This window comes from Polistes dominula, unplaced genomic scaffold (assembly GCF_049000335.1).
Source record: "Polistes dominula isolate Pdom_NZ unplaced genomic scaffold, Pdom_raw_medaka contig_20, whole genome shotgun sequence".
NCBI lineage: Eukaryota > Metazoa > Arthropoda > Insecta > Hymenoptera > Vespidae > Polistes > Polistes dominula.
In genome coordinates, this window is record NW_028301147.1 from 1,545,096 (window position 1) to 1,562,771 (window position 17,676).

A 17,676-nucleotide genomic window follows, 5' to 3' on the forward strand; every position below is an offset into this window, starting at 1 on the left:
TATGCTAATCTTCTTCCATTCAATCAAACAAATCACAAATATTCTCAACTATACTGTATTTTCTCTATTTCCAAGAACTGTATAAATAATTTTTGAAACTAAACAACATATTTTGAAAGAAATAACATTAGTTTATCGGAGTATATTAGAAAATGGAAAGAAATGGATGGAAAGAGGAAAAAAAAACGTATCTGATTTGGTAAAAGGGAAGTTAGGGAAGTTAGGGTAGATAAAAGAAATGGAGGAAAAAGAAGAAGAAGAATGAATGAATGAATAGCGTGGGTGAATGGTTAGGAGACTTCATAAAGGTATAGTTCGATCTGTGTGTGTGGTCTGTGTTAAAGATACTCGACAATATAATAATGGAAGCCAATAAATTAGAAAACTACGCGGAATGGTAGCCACGTTTTACGAGAAATACCTTGACAAGTATGATTTTTAGGTTAGATCAATATAGGTGCTTGAGAATCTTCCTCAACATTGGTTTATACACTTTTCTTGTTTGCTTTATCACGAATGAATGAATGAATGAATGAATGAATGAATGAATGAATGAATGTGGTTTGTGGTTGATACTTTGAATGAAACGACAAGATATTATTCTACGTGTGATGTGAAAATCTTCGAGTAGTTATGAAGAAGTGTAGGAATATGTCAAAGAGGAACCGCCATAATTCATCGAATTCTTAACAAGAAAATTTTGAAATTTTGATAAAAGGACTGAGATGGAGAAATATCGAGTTTTTTTTTTCAAATGTTCAAGAAAAATTATGTCTCTATCTGTTGTAGTTAAAAGATAGTTTCATATTTATTATTTTATTATAATTATTATAATTATAATAAATAATATTAGTATGTTGCAATTTCTATTTCATATTTAAAAAAAAAGACAATATGAACAACGCAATTACTATAATTAATTAAAGTAATAAATAATAATCTTACTTTTGTTTTAAATTAATATATTTTTAATAGAAATAATATTTATTTAATATTAATTAAACAACAAATTGTGAATATAATAACAAACTGATGCAAATTTGTTAAAATTTTCCACGGGATATTTTTGTTTAAAAAAGTTAATGATTTAGTCACAGAGATAACTAATGGAACAAATAAATCGTTAGATAGGTAAACACAGCAGGTGGTAACGTTTACCTGGAGGGTGGTCTTTCGTATTTTGATTTTGTCAAAGGAAAACTGGTGATCGGTGGCTTTTGAAAAGTTTTCTGCAAACGGAACTGTTCGATTGTTAGGTTATGTTAGTGTTGAGAGATGAAATCATTCGTAATATCATCGTTATATAATCCATATACATACACACACACACTTATACACGTTTACTATACATATATACATATATATAGATAAATATGTAAGAAAATGTCGGTTTGTCATTTTCGTTAGGTTGCGGTTAACGTATATAGCTTTGTATCACTGTCTTTCAAAATCTCAGGCAATTATATAACCTAAAAGCAAACCCTAAAAGGGGGTCCCTAAGGACCCCTATTGAGAAATTTTACTTGTCCTATATATATATGCTTTTGATCATCAAATTTATTCCCCTGTCTGCACCAATAACGTTTAAGGTTATCTCCGAATATTTGACCTATCTTTATGTGAATGCACTATACTTCCCATATCAATTTATTATACTTTAACGTTTTCTATCATCTCGTCATTTGCTAACATTAATTGTAGATGGAATCTTGAAATATTTGGTTGACCGGAAAGTAATGTCGTTTCTACAAATATCAAATTTTGTATTTTTTTTTATCAAAAAATCGATTGATTTGTATCAATTTGATATTAAAAATTTGCATACTAGATGAAAATAGGTTGTTGATAACAAAGTTGATTATGAAATTGATTAAAAATATATTATCAATTTGTTAGAAATTTATTCGTGTGAATTTAAGGTTAGAAAGTGACGTTACTTTTTGGTCCACCTAATATCAAAATTCTAACCTCAACAGATTATTATTTATTTAATTTTAGGAATTTGATAACAAGGTGTTATCTTATTAATGTATTTATATATAAAAATTCAATGTCACACACATTGGTGATTTTCTTTTAATTAGTGAGCCATTTTAATACAATTTTTATTTATTTAATGTGATTTTGTTCAATTTAAAATATAAAATAGTTTTATATAATAATAAAATAATATAATATATGTTTAGAATGATTTGTTGTTATTTGTTATTATTAATTTAAGGATTTATTATTTTAAGGTTATCTAGGTCTGTAAGTTTTTAGTAGATGGCGTTGTACTACAATTCAATTATATTGATTTTACATATAACATAATTAACCTTACTTTTTATATTTTTTCGTGTGTTGTTATAATTAATTAAATAGTTTAGAATTGTTTTAAATTAACATCTTATAACATCAGCAACCATCTTAGTAAATTTATAAAATTAAATACACGTATGAATTGTTTTTTTTTTTTTTTTACAAAATATGTATTTAATAATTTGATTTATTTCATACTGTATAATTATTAATCATATCGATTAATTATTAACATTCGATATATCTGGTACAGTTCGTTTCAATTTATATACAGGTTCACTTGATTCTCTCCCATTTATAATTTGTTCATATTTTATTTCACTTTGTCTCGTTGAAATTGTTTTCTTACTTGATTTCTTTCTAACGAAATGACCGTAAAAACACGAAATACATGAAATGCATAATGCAACTGTCAACGTAATTAACATTCTTATCGAAATATAATCGATATTTTGATAAAGTTTGATGATAAAGTTGTAAATTTAAGATAATACATCTTCAAATAATTTTTCCATATAAGGTTTCAGTATTGTTAATTAACAAATCATGTTACTGAATGATTTCGAATTATTTCGAATGATTTATGAAGGGTAAAGTGGGGTTAATATCAGGAAAAAAAAGTGCAATACTTGCATTCTTTCAAATATATCGTGAAACTTCTTCATGTATAATTGTTTTTAAGGTTAGATTATAAATTTAACACATATATATAAACCCATAGGGCCACATATTGACAAATACATCATACACATTTTTGAAATTAAAAAATGAATTATTTAGAAGGGGGAGATAATATTGTTTGATATATTTATACATTTCAATGATTATTAATTTTCCAACAAAAAATTTAATCAAATTTATGTGCACGACATTTTTTTATTTATTGTTATTGTCATTTAACATTTTACCTCGTGAAGTTATCTATTTTATTTTTTTAAACATATATATGTATGTATTTAATTTGTTATATTATTTGATTTATTTTACAAATGAATGGGAATATTTTTTATTTTCGTCAAATAATTATTACCAAATTTATCTAATTAATTATTATTACTTTTATAAATAATATCGATACGATTTTTACGATATAGATGTGAATGTTATTTTGGATCGTTATTAAAAATAAAAAAACTATGATTTAAATTAATCATGTTGGAGCCATTAATAGTGTTGACAGTTTTGAATTGTTTTTTCATGTTCAGTTCAACTGTGACCACTTGTGCATTATGGTAATTAATATAAATATATAATTACATTAATTAATAATAATATAAATAATTATTTTACAAATGATAAATCATCACGTCACTTTTATTTCATTACTTTTTTTTGGACTCATCTCAAGTTAGAAATAATTCTTTTGAATTTTGATGAATTCGTAAACGTGAATGAACTTGAAATATATATATATATCTTTTTTTTTTTAGGTGGCAATATCGAAATCATCGTTGTTGTGCCAGAACATTTTCTTCACGTCAAACTTCTAGGTCTCACGTGAGAAAATCGAAAAGCTGTTCCAGTTGTCACAATTCCAAGAAAATATTACCCCAAGTAAAGTTAGACGACAGTCACGACGATAAAAATCATGTTTTTGGCAATAGCAGATCTTTCATGAATAACGAAGAACAACAACAATACAAAAGAAAAGATATGATTGAACCTAAACCTAAAAGCAAACTGAGATATTTGTCGGAGTATAAAAAACGTAATTGCAAAAAAATGTCACCTACGAGGTAAAATTAAACAAAATCATTTTCTATCATATTTTATTAGGTGATTCGGAAAGTTGTTTCATTTTTTGTTGACGCAATAAATGGCATTAGTTGATGCAAATCGACAAATAGTAACACATGAGATCCATGAGAGGTTAATTTTATCAAATTCAATTATTTATAAGCACTTGAAAGGTTTAGGTTTAATCTCGAAGCAAAAATTAATCTTCATTTTTACAAAAGAAAAACGAAACGACTTTTCGAACCACCAACATTCATCTAAAATTGTTTATCTGTTGATAATTGATTCGTATAAAAAAAAAAAATGGGGTTTTTATTATAATGTAAATGTGATTTATAAATAAATTAAATATTATTATTATTATTATTATTATTATTATTGTTATTGTTATTAGTGTATCAACGAGAAATAAAGATCCAACGATTGTTAGAAGAAAAATATCGAAAATTTCTCAAACCACAGATGACACTAACAAATCTACCGTTGTAATGGAATTTTCAACTATACAAAAAATTGTACAATTAGTTGACAATAATGGTGAAGTGTCAACTGCAAAGGTTACGGTTATACCTGCACAGGATATTATTGAGAAAAATAAAAATTTTGATTTGAATGGTATCAATAAATTTGACGATTGTGTTGTTGATACAACTGTTGACAAAATTTCACGTTCTACGATACGTTAAAATAATAATTATACAATAAAATAAAGATCTTTTGTATATGAATATATATTTAAATAAACAAACAAAAATGTATAATAAAATAATTATACAAAAGAAGAAAAAGAAGAAGATGAAAAAAAGGGGGAACAATTTTCTCGTATTTTATTTTACATTTTAATAAATTTCAAAATTAATTTCTCGTTTGATATTTCATCAAATCAGTGTCATGTAAAATGTTTACAACAATTGGAAGTTTTAATCACTGTTCAAAATTTTGGATTTTTTATCAGAATTCTTCAATTTGTCCATTCGATAAATATAACAATGGCTTGATTCTTTTCTTGTTAAATTCGTACGAAATTTTGGATAACTGTGATTATGTAAAATATATATAAAAAAAAAAAATAATAATTAATTATAAAATTAATAAATAATTTAATTTATTAATATTAAATCGTTACCGATCAATTAATTAGGTTATTTGTATACCAAGTTGATAAAAGGAAACACCAGATACATGCAATGCAAGCAGTATTGCAAATTGTAAAACAATCCACCATATTGTTTGATAATTTATATTATTATTATTTTTTTTTTATATATATATATATAAAATACACAAAATATTTATATCATTACATTGACAATTTATTTCAATTCAGGATTATCATTTAATAAATAATAAACAATAATCGAATCGTAAAGTTTCAACAAAAAAGAAATGAAACAGAAACTTCGTAAATTTCTCGTAAGAGGGCTAGAAAAAAGACACTCGTATAATGAAAGGATGATTCCAAAATGGGACCAAATTTTTCGTAACATAACCCACTGTCATGGATTGAAATAATTATTTCGATTTTTTTTTTTTTTTCACGAAATGCTAGAAATCTTTGCACTTTGTAGCTGTGCTTGTCTCGCATGTCTCTGGTGTGCAATTGCACTCGAATTGTAAGCATAATCCTAACCTAAAAAGAAAGATTTTTTTTTGTGTGTTTATAAATTGCACTTGAATCGTAAGCATAACATAACCTAAAACAATAATTTTTTTGTCTATTTATTAATTTATTTACATATATATATATATATTCGTATCTATTGTGTTTGCATTTTGAACACGTTAAATAATTTTTAATGTAGTCTGAAAATGTAGAAAAATATTTTGTTCATTTTTTTTTTTTTTTTTTTTTTTAACGAATAATATTATTCGTAATTATTTAGAACCAAGGACAGATATTCTCGTAAAAAATTCAACGAAATGTTTGGTACGAATTGTTTGAAATGTGCCAAAGAACGTCGATGTAGCGTAAACAAAAATAACGTTTCACGAAAAGAGTCAAACGAGGACACCACACCTGTCAACGAGTAAATTGCATCATTTAACACGTTAATTAATGTTAAACCAATTTTTTTTTTTTTTTTTTTTTTAATATAGTATGTAACATTTTTCTTAGTAACAGTCTCATTAAACGTGGCAAACATAAGATAAAAGAAATAAAAGAAGAAATAGAACGTAAAGATCGTAAAAATAATAATAATAAGAAAAAGAAGAAGAAAAAAAATAATAACAATAATAATAATAATAAGAAGAAGAATAATGATGACGATGATGATGATAATAATGATAATAATTATAATAAAAAAATTGACAAGAAATTAAATTCACATCGTTTGTCACCCGTTACGTAAGTTTGTATATGAATTTTCTTCTACGTACAAAAAAAGATTTAATATTATTACAGGTAATTTTATTTTATTTTTATGTATATATATATATATATATATATATATATATATATATATATATATATATATAAAATATTTATGATATTGCAATTTTTTGTTATTTATTATTGATATTGAAAAGAAACATTTTTCTTTCTATTTTTTTCCAAGGAATTATTGTGAACCGACATCTTCCAAGTCACAATCATTTCCGCATTTGCAAGCAAATCAATGGTACGTGTGTGTGTGTATATATATATTTATGTAAACGTTAGAATAATACATTATGTAGAATTTCTTTAAGAAAAATAATCTCGTCATATCTTTTATTACAGGATGCTAAGTCCCATTTTGCCGTGCAAAGTTCGTTATCGTGTAAAACATGGGTGTGAGTGTGGCAAAGATAAGTAAGTTATTTTTTTTTTTTACATCTGTAAACAGTGAAAGGAATATTTAATAGTTATTATAATATTAGTATTAAATATTAATTATATATTTATTATAGGGTTATTTATATATATTCATTTATTAGGTTTATACAGAGCTTTAATTCCATTATTTTCCTACAGATGGCTTATAATAAAAAAAGGCGGGAACAAAGTTCTACACATAATAGTAAAATTTAGTACTATTATATTTAATAGTTGTATACAGTACTATTATATTTTCCTTTCACTAATACATATATGTAATTTTGTTTTTCTATTTGTTTTTTTTTATGGTAACAATTTTGCATTAATTAATTAATTTATTTTTAGAGAAAGGTTATCCTCGTTCGATATGTCAATTAACAATGTTTCCTGTCCAAATTTGATTTCTGAAGACAGACCTAAACACAAACCACCAATTCGATTATCATACTATTCGTTATCTTTCGATCCATCTCAGAGAACAGCAATACCTAATCTACCTTATCTACCGAATATACCTAATATACCTAATATACCTAATATACCTAATATACCTAATTTATCTAACATACCGTTTATGCCAAACATACCATTTATGCCTAACATACCATTTATGCCTAATATACCTAATATAGCAAATATACCTAATATAGCAAATATACCTAACATAATGAAAGATTATATAGGGGAACGTTACAAACAAGGACGACCAAATTTAAGAAGAAAACGATATTTTTCTAGGAGACGAAAAGAACGTAGAAATTAATCAAATCATTGTAATAATTAATAATAGATTGTTTATATATATATATACACATACATAAGATGATTAATATATATCTTTGTTCTTTCATGTAGTTGTGATTTTTTTTTTTTTAAGTCAATACAAAGTTTCCCTTGACCAGGATTCATGTACATACATACATACATACATACATACATACATACATACATACATACATACATACATACATATATACAAATATACATGCACACATAAATTTCTTGTCATTTTAATAAACGCATTAAAATAACTGTAGTTATTATAATGGGTGTGGTCAAATTACAGATAGTAAGGTTAGAATTAAATGAACAATTATTTTCTAGACTTTCATTGTGTATTCATTGATGTTTTTAGAAATGTTTGGTATGGTATGAAAGTAAATAAGTAACTATTATATATAAAATACTTGAATAGTATATAATAGTATATATACAAATTATATTATAGTATACAAATCAATGTAACATTGATTATTTGCAATACTTATTAATATTCTTATTAAAAAAATAAATCAAAGGAATACTTTGTAATTGAAAAATAATTATTAAAAAAATGTTAAAAAAAATGTTAAAAAATATATTGTATATTGTACATTTTGTTTAGAATATAAAGTATTATTATAATATACAATATAATATATATATATAATATATTAATTAGTGTAACATTGATAACTTGCACTACGTATTGATATTAGAAAAACAAATCAAATCAAATACTATATAATTGAAAAATAATAATTAAATATACTATATTATAATGTTATATTATAATTTATATAATTTATAAAAATATATTGTATATTTTGTTAAGAATAAAGTATCATTATAATATACAATATAATATACACATTAATTAATATACATATTAATCAATATAACATTGATAACTTGAACTACGTATTGATATTAGAAAAACAAATCAAAGCAAATACTATATAATTGAAAAATAATAATTAAATATACTATATTATAATGTTGTATTATAATTTATTTAATTTATAAAAATATATTGTATATTTTGTTAAGAATAAGAGTATCATTATAATATACAATATAATATACACATTAATTAATATACATATTAATCAATATAACATTGATAACTTGCACTATGTAGTGATATTAGAAAAACAAATCAATTGAAATACTATCCAATTAAAAAAACTAATTAAAAAAAAAATGTAAAAAAAAAAAAACTATATTATACATTTGATTTAAGAATAAAGTATCAAGTTAGGGAAATCGAATCACGAAATCAAAGTGTTACCATGCAAACATTGTGAAAACGTTTGGATACTGTCTGCCATACTTTTTCCAACCTTATACCATTTACATTGTCTATACAAATGTGTTTGTATGTATATGTGAATACGTTTACACGTGTATATATACAGTTAAGACCACCCATCTGTTAGGTTGATGTACACTCGTATGTGAGTCTCGTTCTTACCTGGCGAATCCATGACTCGGTATGGGAGAGAGAGAGGGGTTTACATTAGGCTTGTAACGAGAGGATCCATCCTTTTCAAAGTAGATAGAAATGTTTCTTCTACTGGTACAGTCAGTCGTCTTATTATAAAGTCGTAAGGATAGTTTGACGTAAATAAGTGTCATTTATTAATTGTTTTTATTAAGATTAATTATTTAAAGAGATTTTTATATTTCTTATTTCTTGTGAGAATAATCATCTAAGACAACTAATCATCTTATATATTATTATATATCTTATTGTACAATCTTTTAGAAAATAAACAACACACCCACACGTAAGTAGATATTTTTAGAATTATTTATAATATATATTAATTATGTTTATGGGGGAGTAAATGGTGTTTTTTGTTAAATGATGTATATAATCAATTTTTTGTTGTTTAAATTTTTTAATATATAACTTTATATATGTATATATATATATAACATTAATTATAAAAAAAAAAATTAATAAATAATTATTGTAAACTTTTATACAGTAGTTTGATTGAGTTAATGAAAGATTGGTTAGTTTCTGGTAGTTAGTTAAAATTACAAATGAAGTTAAAAGTTGTACACGCGCGTGAAAGTGCGTTTGATTTGGATACACACGTTTTCACGACGAAATTTTCGAAGTATAGTACTTAATAATACGATCACGATTACGTTCGTTCCAACGCTTACTCGTAAAGAGGAGTTCAATATACATGGGGGACACACGAGTCTATTTTCTCTCTTAAATGGAAAGTTGTTTTTAACTGTGAACAAAATTATATTATTTTGTACTTTCTAAAGAAGTAATCTGAGTAAGATTATGAAATTTAGTAAATATTAATAAAATTTTTTTGATTATTGTTATTATATTTCTATTAGATATTCAATTATATTTTATTACTTATTGTTATATTTATATTGTTTATTTAATATGGGGTGATAATAGTGTGTGAAGATGGGAGTAAATTAAAATTAATCTTTAATTAAATTATAATATAATTATAATCAAATATTAATTATAATTTATTAATTAAATGTAATTATAATAATAAATAATTAAAATATAATTATAATAATAAATTAATATAATTATATAATAAATTAAATAATATTATTATAATTATATATTTAATTATATATTTTATTATATACAATTTATTATTATATAAATGTTAATATATATATATATATATATATATATATAAATTAAATATAATTAAATTATTATTAATATTATATTAATAATATAATTTATTATTATATATATTTTATTAATTATTTTATTATTATTTATATAATAAATATTAATAAATTAAAAAATAATAAAATCGGTGACATTGATCGAATACGAGTAACACTGTCGATTTTATTTTTTTTTTACTTTCACACTTCTTTTTAAAACATTAACACATTCACTCACACACACAGACACACACATATACACACCACATACATCCTTTATTCTGAGTAAAATAATTTCACTTTTTGTGTAACGATAATTAATGTAAATATGCTTTTGTAACGAGAAACGAATGAAATAAGCAAACTGTAACTACGCTAATCTTCAAAAGTTACATAAGTAAAAGAAAAAAAGTATTTTTTTCTTTTTGTTTATCTCTTTTATGTTTAGTTGCATATTATTTTTTCTTTTTCTTTTCTTCAATATATATATATATATGTTCAATGAGAAACAAAATGAGTACAAAGATCGATTATTGGTTAATATTTGCTAAAGTTCTTGAATATTTTAACACCTAATAATAATATACTTTTACATTCCTTTTTCTTTTTTTTTTTCTGTACACAGACGAGTCAATGTTTTGTTCGAATAAATTGTTGAATAATTAAAAAAAAAGATATTAACAATTGATTTGTATTTTGTTATTTTAGAAAAAAAATAAAAAAATGACGTTGCTACCACCAACGGTGGAGCAGCAAAAACGGATCAATGAAGAAATTCCTACGGATCCGGAAATGGTCAAAAGGGATATCATTGCCCTTCGCGAATGGCTTTCTAAACAATTGCATTTACCAAATCATATGGGTAATTATAATTAATTATTAAATATCTATGAAATTCAAATTATTTCTTATTAATAATAATTGTACAGGAATTTTCTTGAATTATTTCCACAAATTCATTCGATTTATTGAAAAATATTGAAAATTATATTTTATTACGGTTTATATTAATAATAATATTAAATAAATAATAAATAATATTTTTTATATTACTCATTATTATAATTAATATTTTATTATATATATAAATCGTATTAAATATTATTTATTATTTAATATATAATTATTAATATATTATTTAATATATATATTTATATATATAATATAATATATAATATATATAATATTAAATAATACATATAATAATTAATATTATATAATATATTAATTATATATATAATAAATAATATTATTTAATATTTTTATATATATAAATAATTTATATATTAATTAAAATATATATTATATTAATTTATAATATATTAATTAAATATATATTTAATATATATAATAATTATTATTTAATATATTATTATAATTAATTATAATAATATAATTATAAAAATGTAATAATTATATAATAATATATAAATATATATAATAATTATATAAATAAAATATATATTTTATAAATAATTATCTTTGTATATTTTGGACTGGCAGGATTCGAACCCGCGACACCGCGGTTACGAATCGGTGACTGTAGCATCGCACTACAGAGCCATTCTTTTATATATATATATGAAGATAATTATTAATAAAAAACATATGCAAGATTAATATATTAATTTAATGATTTATTATAAATTTGTATCATTATGAATATAATTGATAAATAATTCAAACTAAATTGTCAAAGTATTCTATCTGAAAAATGGAAAAAATATGTTGAACAATTAGATTACCATTTTTTGTAATAACCAATAGTTAGTCGAGTTAACTTGTAAATTTTTCATTTACATATTTACAGATGACACAAGGTTGAAACATTTTCTATTCGGTTGTAAAAATAGCGTAGAACGATGCAAACAAATACTTGAAAAATATTTCAGCGTACGTACAGCATTGCCAGAATTGTTTACCATTCGTGATCCATCGTCGCAAGAAATTCAAGATTGTTGCGAAACCATGTAAGTATTGTTTAACTTTAAAAAAAAAAAAATACATTTTTTCTTATTATTTTTAAATAATTATGATAAATAGAAAACACAACTGAATGTAATTTTTTTTAAATTCATTCGAATAATGACATGACACAAACAACATCGACAAAATATTACTAAACAAACGTAATATTAATTAACATTTATATTACACGAGATATAACAATTCAACGATATGTCAAAATGTTAATTAATAAAACAAAAACAAAAAAAGATAAGATCATTATGTATTATTCATTTGTATAAAATGAATGCACTCACACAAACTCTTACATGTAAATAAATTTGCATGTTAAATTACTTACTACTACACTCGTATTAACATTAATCATACTAATGGTTTTTATTTCATTATTTTGTTGACAGGCAATATTTCGTATTACCGTCATTAACTAAAGAAGGATATCGAGTTACTGTTTTTAGATTAGTTGACACGGATGTTGACAAATTTACCATTCAAGCGATAGCTAAAAGAATTTTAATGGTACAGGATATTCGTATAGTTGAAGAACCATGTTCATCTAATGTTATGATTATTGATTTTGAGGTATGTATATCCAATCATTGAATTATTTAAAAAGAACAATAAACAAAAAAAAATGATCAAACATTGTACAATAATATTTAATAAATAAATATATATATATATATATTTTTATTTATTTATTTGATTAATTGTTTAAGTAAATTTTGTATTATATTCGAGTGAAATGTCAACAGATAAATATGAAATTAAAATGATATTTATTTTTCTAGGGTTTTACTGCAGTACACATTGCTAAATGTAGTCCAACTCAAACTATAGTAAGACGAGCAATGTTGGCAATACAGGATAGCATGCCAATGCGACTTTACATGATTCATTTTTTACATGCACCTAATTTTATTGCTAACGTTCTTAATCTATTTTATCCACTGCTTAAAACAAAATTAGTTGAAAAGGTATGTTCATATACAAATTGTTTAAATGTTTCTATTATAATACTTTTTTTATTTTAAATTGTTGGTATTATAAGAATAAAATAATTATTATTAATTTAATAAAATCTTATTAGGATTATATAAATTATATAATTTTATTTAATTTATTATGTTAATTATATTAATAAAATAAATATAATTAAAATTATATTTATATATTTACAATAATATATTTTATAATGTTATTATTATATTATTATAAAATAATTATTATAAATATAATAATATAAAATAATTATATAATTATTTAATTACTATATTAATTATATTATTATATTATTTATTTATAATTTTAATAATATATTAATATAAATTTATATAATTATAATAAAATAATTTAAATAATTTATATAAAATAATAAAATAATAAATATAAACTTATTTATAATTTTAATAATATATTATTAAATGTTAATTATATTAATATATTATTTTTTAAATATTATATATATTATTAAATAAAAAATAATAATATATTATAATAAATATAATAAATTAAATATTATTTTATTATTATAATTAATATATTATAATTATATAATTAATATAATATAAATATATTATATTAATATAATAATATTAAGTATTATTTTTATAGTATTTTCCTAAAAAAAATATAAAAATTATTAATACTAATTTATAAATAAACAAAATAAAAAATCTTCTTTCAAAAAATTTGTTGTATCCTTTTATAAAAATAACCAAAAATAATTGAATAATTTTGTTCCAGTTTCGTATACACTCGGGTGGTGGTGAAGAATTGTATTCTTACATGGATCAAGAAATTTTACCAAACGAATGGGGTGGCAAAGCTGGTACATTTGCTGAACTTAATGGTACACCTATTTGTATTTTATTTTTATTTATTTTATTTATTTTTGTATACACACGTGTACGAAGTACCAATGAAATGAACTTGAAATATGAAAACTTGACTATGTTAATTTGCAATTTAATTAGTCAATACGTTGGTAACGAGATAAATATGAAGAATGTAAATGAATGTTTGTAATACAAATGAAAATTTGCACAATTGCAGATGCTTGGAAGAAGAAAATTGAGAGAAACAGAGATTGGTTATTGAGAGAAGAGAAACTTAGTCGTACTGATGAGAGTTTACGTTTACCAGACACTAAACCAGGTTTTTTCTTGGAACTCAATGGCGTACAAGGTTCTTTTAGAAAATTAAATATCGATTAGAGACAAACAATTCATCAAAATTATATTATTATACGAGATAATAAATTATACTAAATTGATAAACTCTGTTTATAAAACAACAACAACAACAACAACAACAATAATCCCGGAAAATATTCAATTGGTTGACAAAGTAATTTGTTTCACATTTTTTTAATATAAAACATACATAATTAATATTAATTATTTCAATAAAAAAAAAAAAATATAAAATATAATATGTAATTTTGTATACATAATTATTAAAAAAAAGGAACACATTTAAAACATTTTTGATAAATAAATGTTATTAGTTGGTATTTAGAAAATATATTAGAATAAAATGGAAATTTAATAATATAAATTATTGAAAATTTGAAAATACAAATATAAATTATTGAAAAAATTTGGACATCAAAATATAAATTATTTAATATATAAATTATTTCAAATTTGGAAATAAAAATATAAATTATTTCAAATTTGGACATTAAAGTATAAATTATTTAAAAATACAAATTATATTAAAATATAAATTATTAAAAATTTGGGAATTACTTATTGAACCAATTCAATATTATTATTTATCTCAAATTTGTACTAAAAATTAATAATAATAATATTGTATTATTGTCAATTACAAATACTTACATACCACAAATATGATCTCGTATTTAAACAAATATACAAAAATATGAAATATAATCAAAAAAACAATTATCCACTGGTATCTTTTCTCAATTAACAAATAATATTATAATAAAATTTGTTTAAATATCTTATCGACATTTAAATATCTACAAAGTTAGATCTCATATTCCAAAAGATAGCGCCACGATACGTCGTCTCTAGTAAAATAATAATACACTACTAGAAAACACACACAAACACACAGATACAAAATAATATTATAGATTTTATCTTCATTCAAGTTAGGTGGGTAAGTAGAGGGGTGGGGGTGAGAGAGGATTTCATTCATTGTCATTCATTAAACTTGCAACTTTAATAATCGATGTTTGTGTATGCGTTCTTATATAAATCCTATTTTTATTGATTTATAAACGACACTCATGTGTAATAAAATAATCGATATTTTATTAAGAGAAGGGAAGAAGTGGGGTAGAGGGTGGGGGTAGAATAATAGAACGAAGTTTAATATAGTTATAAATAATAAAAGAATAATAAAAATCAAACAGTGAAATTATCCTACAATTTTTTATCAAAAATAAAATATAAAAATAATATTGGGATCTGTAGCACTTGAATACGCTATCTGGTGGCTAAATTCAAAATTAGAGTAGATAGGTCGAATTTGGCTACGCCACGTGGGATCTCTAGCATTTGAATATGCTATCTGGTGGCTAAATTCAAAATTAGAGTAGATAGGTCGAATTGCTAAGCCACGCCCCTGCCAGAGATCCCAATTCGTAAAATGTTTGAATGTAAAAATTGATATACTGAAATGTTATTAATAGATAATAATAATAATAATAATAATAATAAAAATAAAATTGTTATCACTGATAATATTACGAAAGTAATGTTGAACATTTTTAGGTATCACACACACAATACACATATATTATATTTGTATAATATATATGTAACTTAAGTGTGTATAGGTATATATATTTATTATAAAAAGGTTTATTATTTATGAAGAGTTTGAAACAACTATAACGACAAATTATTGAGCTTTTGCTTTATGAATTGTGACGACATTTACAACGATGTCAACTGGACATCTTTTGTCCTCGCTTAACTAACTTAATAACCTAATGATGGTAGACTTCGTTCCATAACAGCATCATATAAGAATTCTCTCCATTATATACATATGTATGTGTGTATAAACGATATACACATATACAGAAACAGTGTTACAATTATAACAATTTTAATAGATAATAATTATTGAATAATATTGAATTATGATCAAATATTGTTTATTTTTATTTAATCATGAATTGATAATCATATCTAAAAAAAAAATAATATACAGGGTGATTCACCAACACTATGTATACGTGTACATGAACATTAAATGCAGATATATGTAAATACATTTTTTTTCGTTTATTTTTTGAACGATCATGTTTCTCTAGGATACTTGTAAGTAGAACTATGACAAAGTATCCAATCGGACAAATTTATCTTTAATAGTTTCGGTCACGCGAGACTGATATTTGTGATTTTACTGGAATTTAGTTTTTATGTAATTGTATGTAATTGTTTTCGCGTTTTATTACAACAACTTTAATTTGACGAATAATTATCTCAACATATTAAAAAAAAAAAAAAGAAATAAAAAAAAAAAAGGAAAGAACATATATCATGTTATTATTAAAACTTTCGTCCATAAAATAAAGTTTTATCATTTAAACAAATTATAATTATATAATTATTGATATTAGAGATATTAGAGATAACTTTAATTTGATAATAAATTTCTTAACATATTAAAAAAAAAAAAAAAAAAAAGGAAAGAATATATTGGGAACTTTAGCACTTGAATACGCTATCTGGTGGTTAAATTCAAAATTAGAGTAGATAGGTCGAATTAGTTATTCAAACAAATTGTAATTATATAATTATTAATATTAAAGATAACAAAACATTTTGTTACAACTTTAATTTGATAATAAATTTCTCAAAATATTCAATAAAATGAAATAATTTATATATATCATATTATTATTATTAAAACTTTTTGATATATAAAATAAATGTTTTAATTTAAATAAATTATAAATAAATAATTATATAATTATTGATATTAAGAATAACGCACAGTAAAAATATGTTAATGGCATTTTTAATAATTTAATAATTAGATCGAAATTCACGTAAACATATTCTAAAACATGTATTCACATAAGACACGCGATCATCATTATTTAAACATTTCAAAATGATTCAACAAAACGATGTCCGAAGGTCATCTCTAGTTTATTTCTTCTTCTATATTTTTCTCTCTCTCTTTCTCTCTCTTTCTCTCTCTTTCTCTCTCTCTCTCTCTTCGTGACATTACATGTTATGTCAATTGTATACGCGGTACTTCAAACGAACGTTAATTAATCGATTAAAACAAAGTATCGTTTTATAAATAAAATTGTTTAATAATATAAAAATATATTTTTAACAATGTTTATTGAATAGAATAACGTGAAATGATTATGGGATTGTATTATTAAATTATGAATAATATTTATTTAAAAATATTCATTCGATTTGATCGAATGAAAA

At 22.3% G+C, this 17,676-nt stretch overlaps 3 protein-coding genes across 3 annotated transcripts; all 3 read left to right on the forward strand.

The window, feature by feature from the left end:
• The first annotated feature begins 3,393 nt into the window (after window positions 1–3,393).
• On the forward strand, window positions 3,394–5,106 carry LOC107066067 (uncharacterized). Its single transcript, XM_089177455.1, has 3 exons — window positions 3,394–3,533; window positions 3,732–4,037; window positions 4,433–5,106. The coding sequence occupies exons 1-3, from the start codon at window positions 3,454–3,456 to the stop codon at window positions 4,722–4,724; spliced, it is 678 nt and encodes a 225-aa protein (XP_089033581.1). The 5' UTR covers window positions 3,394–3,453; the 3' UTR covers window positions 4,725–5,106.
• Window positions 5,107–5,463: 357 nt separating this feature from the next.
• On the forward strand, window positions 5,464–7,920 carry LOC149030888 (uncharacterized). Its single transcript, XM_089177278.1, has 4 exons — window positions 5,464–5,651; window positions 6,597–6,659; window positions 6,761–6,832; window positions 7,178–7,920. The coding sequence occupies exons 1-4, from the start codon at window positions 5,581–5,583 to the stop codon at window positions 7,599–7,601; spliced, it is 630 nt and encodes a 209-aa protein (XP_089033404.1). The 5' UTR covers window positions 5,464–5,580; the 3' UTR covers window positions 7,602–7,920.
• Window positions 7,921–9,053: 1,133 nt separating this feature from the next.
• On the forward strand, window positions 9,054–16,370 carry LOC107066073 (alpha-tocopherol transfer protein-like). Its single transcript, XM_015320330.2, has 7 exons — window positions 9,054–9,387; window positions 10,976–11,129; window positions 12,078–12,237; window positions 12,637–12,817; window positions 13,027–13,212; window positions 13,982–14,087; window positions 14,291–16,370. Exons 2-7 carry the CDS (start codon window positions 10,991–10,993, stop codon window positions 14,449–14,451), a joined length of 933 nt encoding a protein of 310 aa, XP_015175816.2. The 5' UTR covers window positions 9,054–9,387; window positions 10,976–10,990; the 3' UTR covers window positions 14,452–16,370.
• The last annotated feature ends 1,306 nt before the right edge of the window (window positions 16,371–17,676 follow it).

Bases quoted from the DNA above. Each gene is read 5' to 3' on its own strand.
- LOC149030888 (XM_089177278.1), top strand. From the start codon at position 5,581: ATGCTAGAAATCTTTGCACTTTGTAGCTGTGCTTGTCTCGCATGTCTC. The intron at 5,652-6,596 runs GTAAGCATAATC...TTTTTTTCCAAG, and splicing joins TGTGCAATTGCACTCGAATT to GAATTATTGTGAACCGACAT. The intron at 6,833-7,177 runs GTAAGTTATTTT...TAATTAATTTAT, and splicing joins TGTGAGTGTGGCAAAGATAA to TTTTAGAGAAAGGTTATCCT.
- LOC107066067 (XM_089177455.1), top strand. From the start codon at position 3,454: ATGTTGGAGCCATTAATAGTGTTGACAGTTTTGAATTGTTTTTTCATG. The intron at 3,534-3,731 runs GTAATTAATATA...TTTTTTTTTTAG, and splicing joins GTGACCACTTGTGCATTATG to GTGGCAATATCGAAATCATC. The intron at 4,038-4,432 runs GTAAAATTAAAC...TATTGTTATTAG, and splicing joins AAAAAAATGTCACCTACGAG to TGTATCAACGAGAAATAAAG.
- LOC107066073 (XM_015320330.2), top strand. From the start codon at position 10,991: ATGACGTTGCTACCACCAACGGTGGAGCAGCAAAAACGGATCAATGAA. The intron at 11,130-12,077 runs GTAATTATAATT...ACATATTTACAG, and splicing joins GCATTTACCAAATCATATGG to ATGACACAAGGTTGAAACAT. The intron at 13,213-13,981 runs GTATGTTCATAT...ATTTTGTTCCAG, and splicing joins AAACAAAATTAGTTGAAAAG to TTTCGTATACACTCGGGTGG.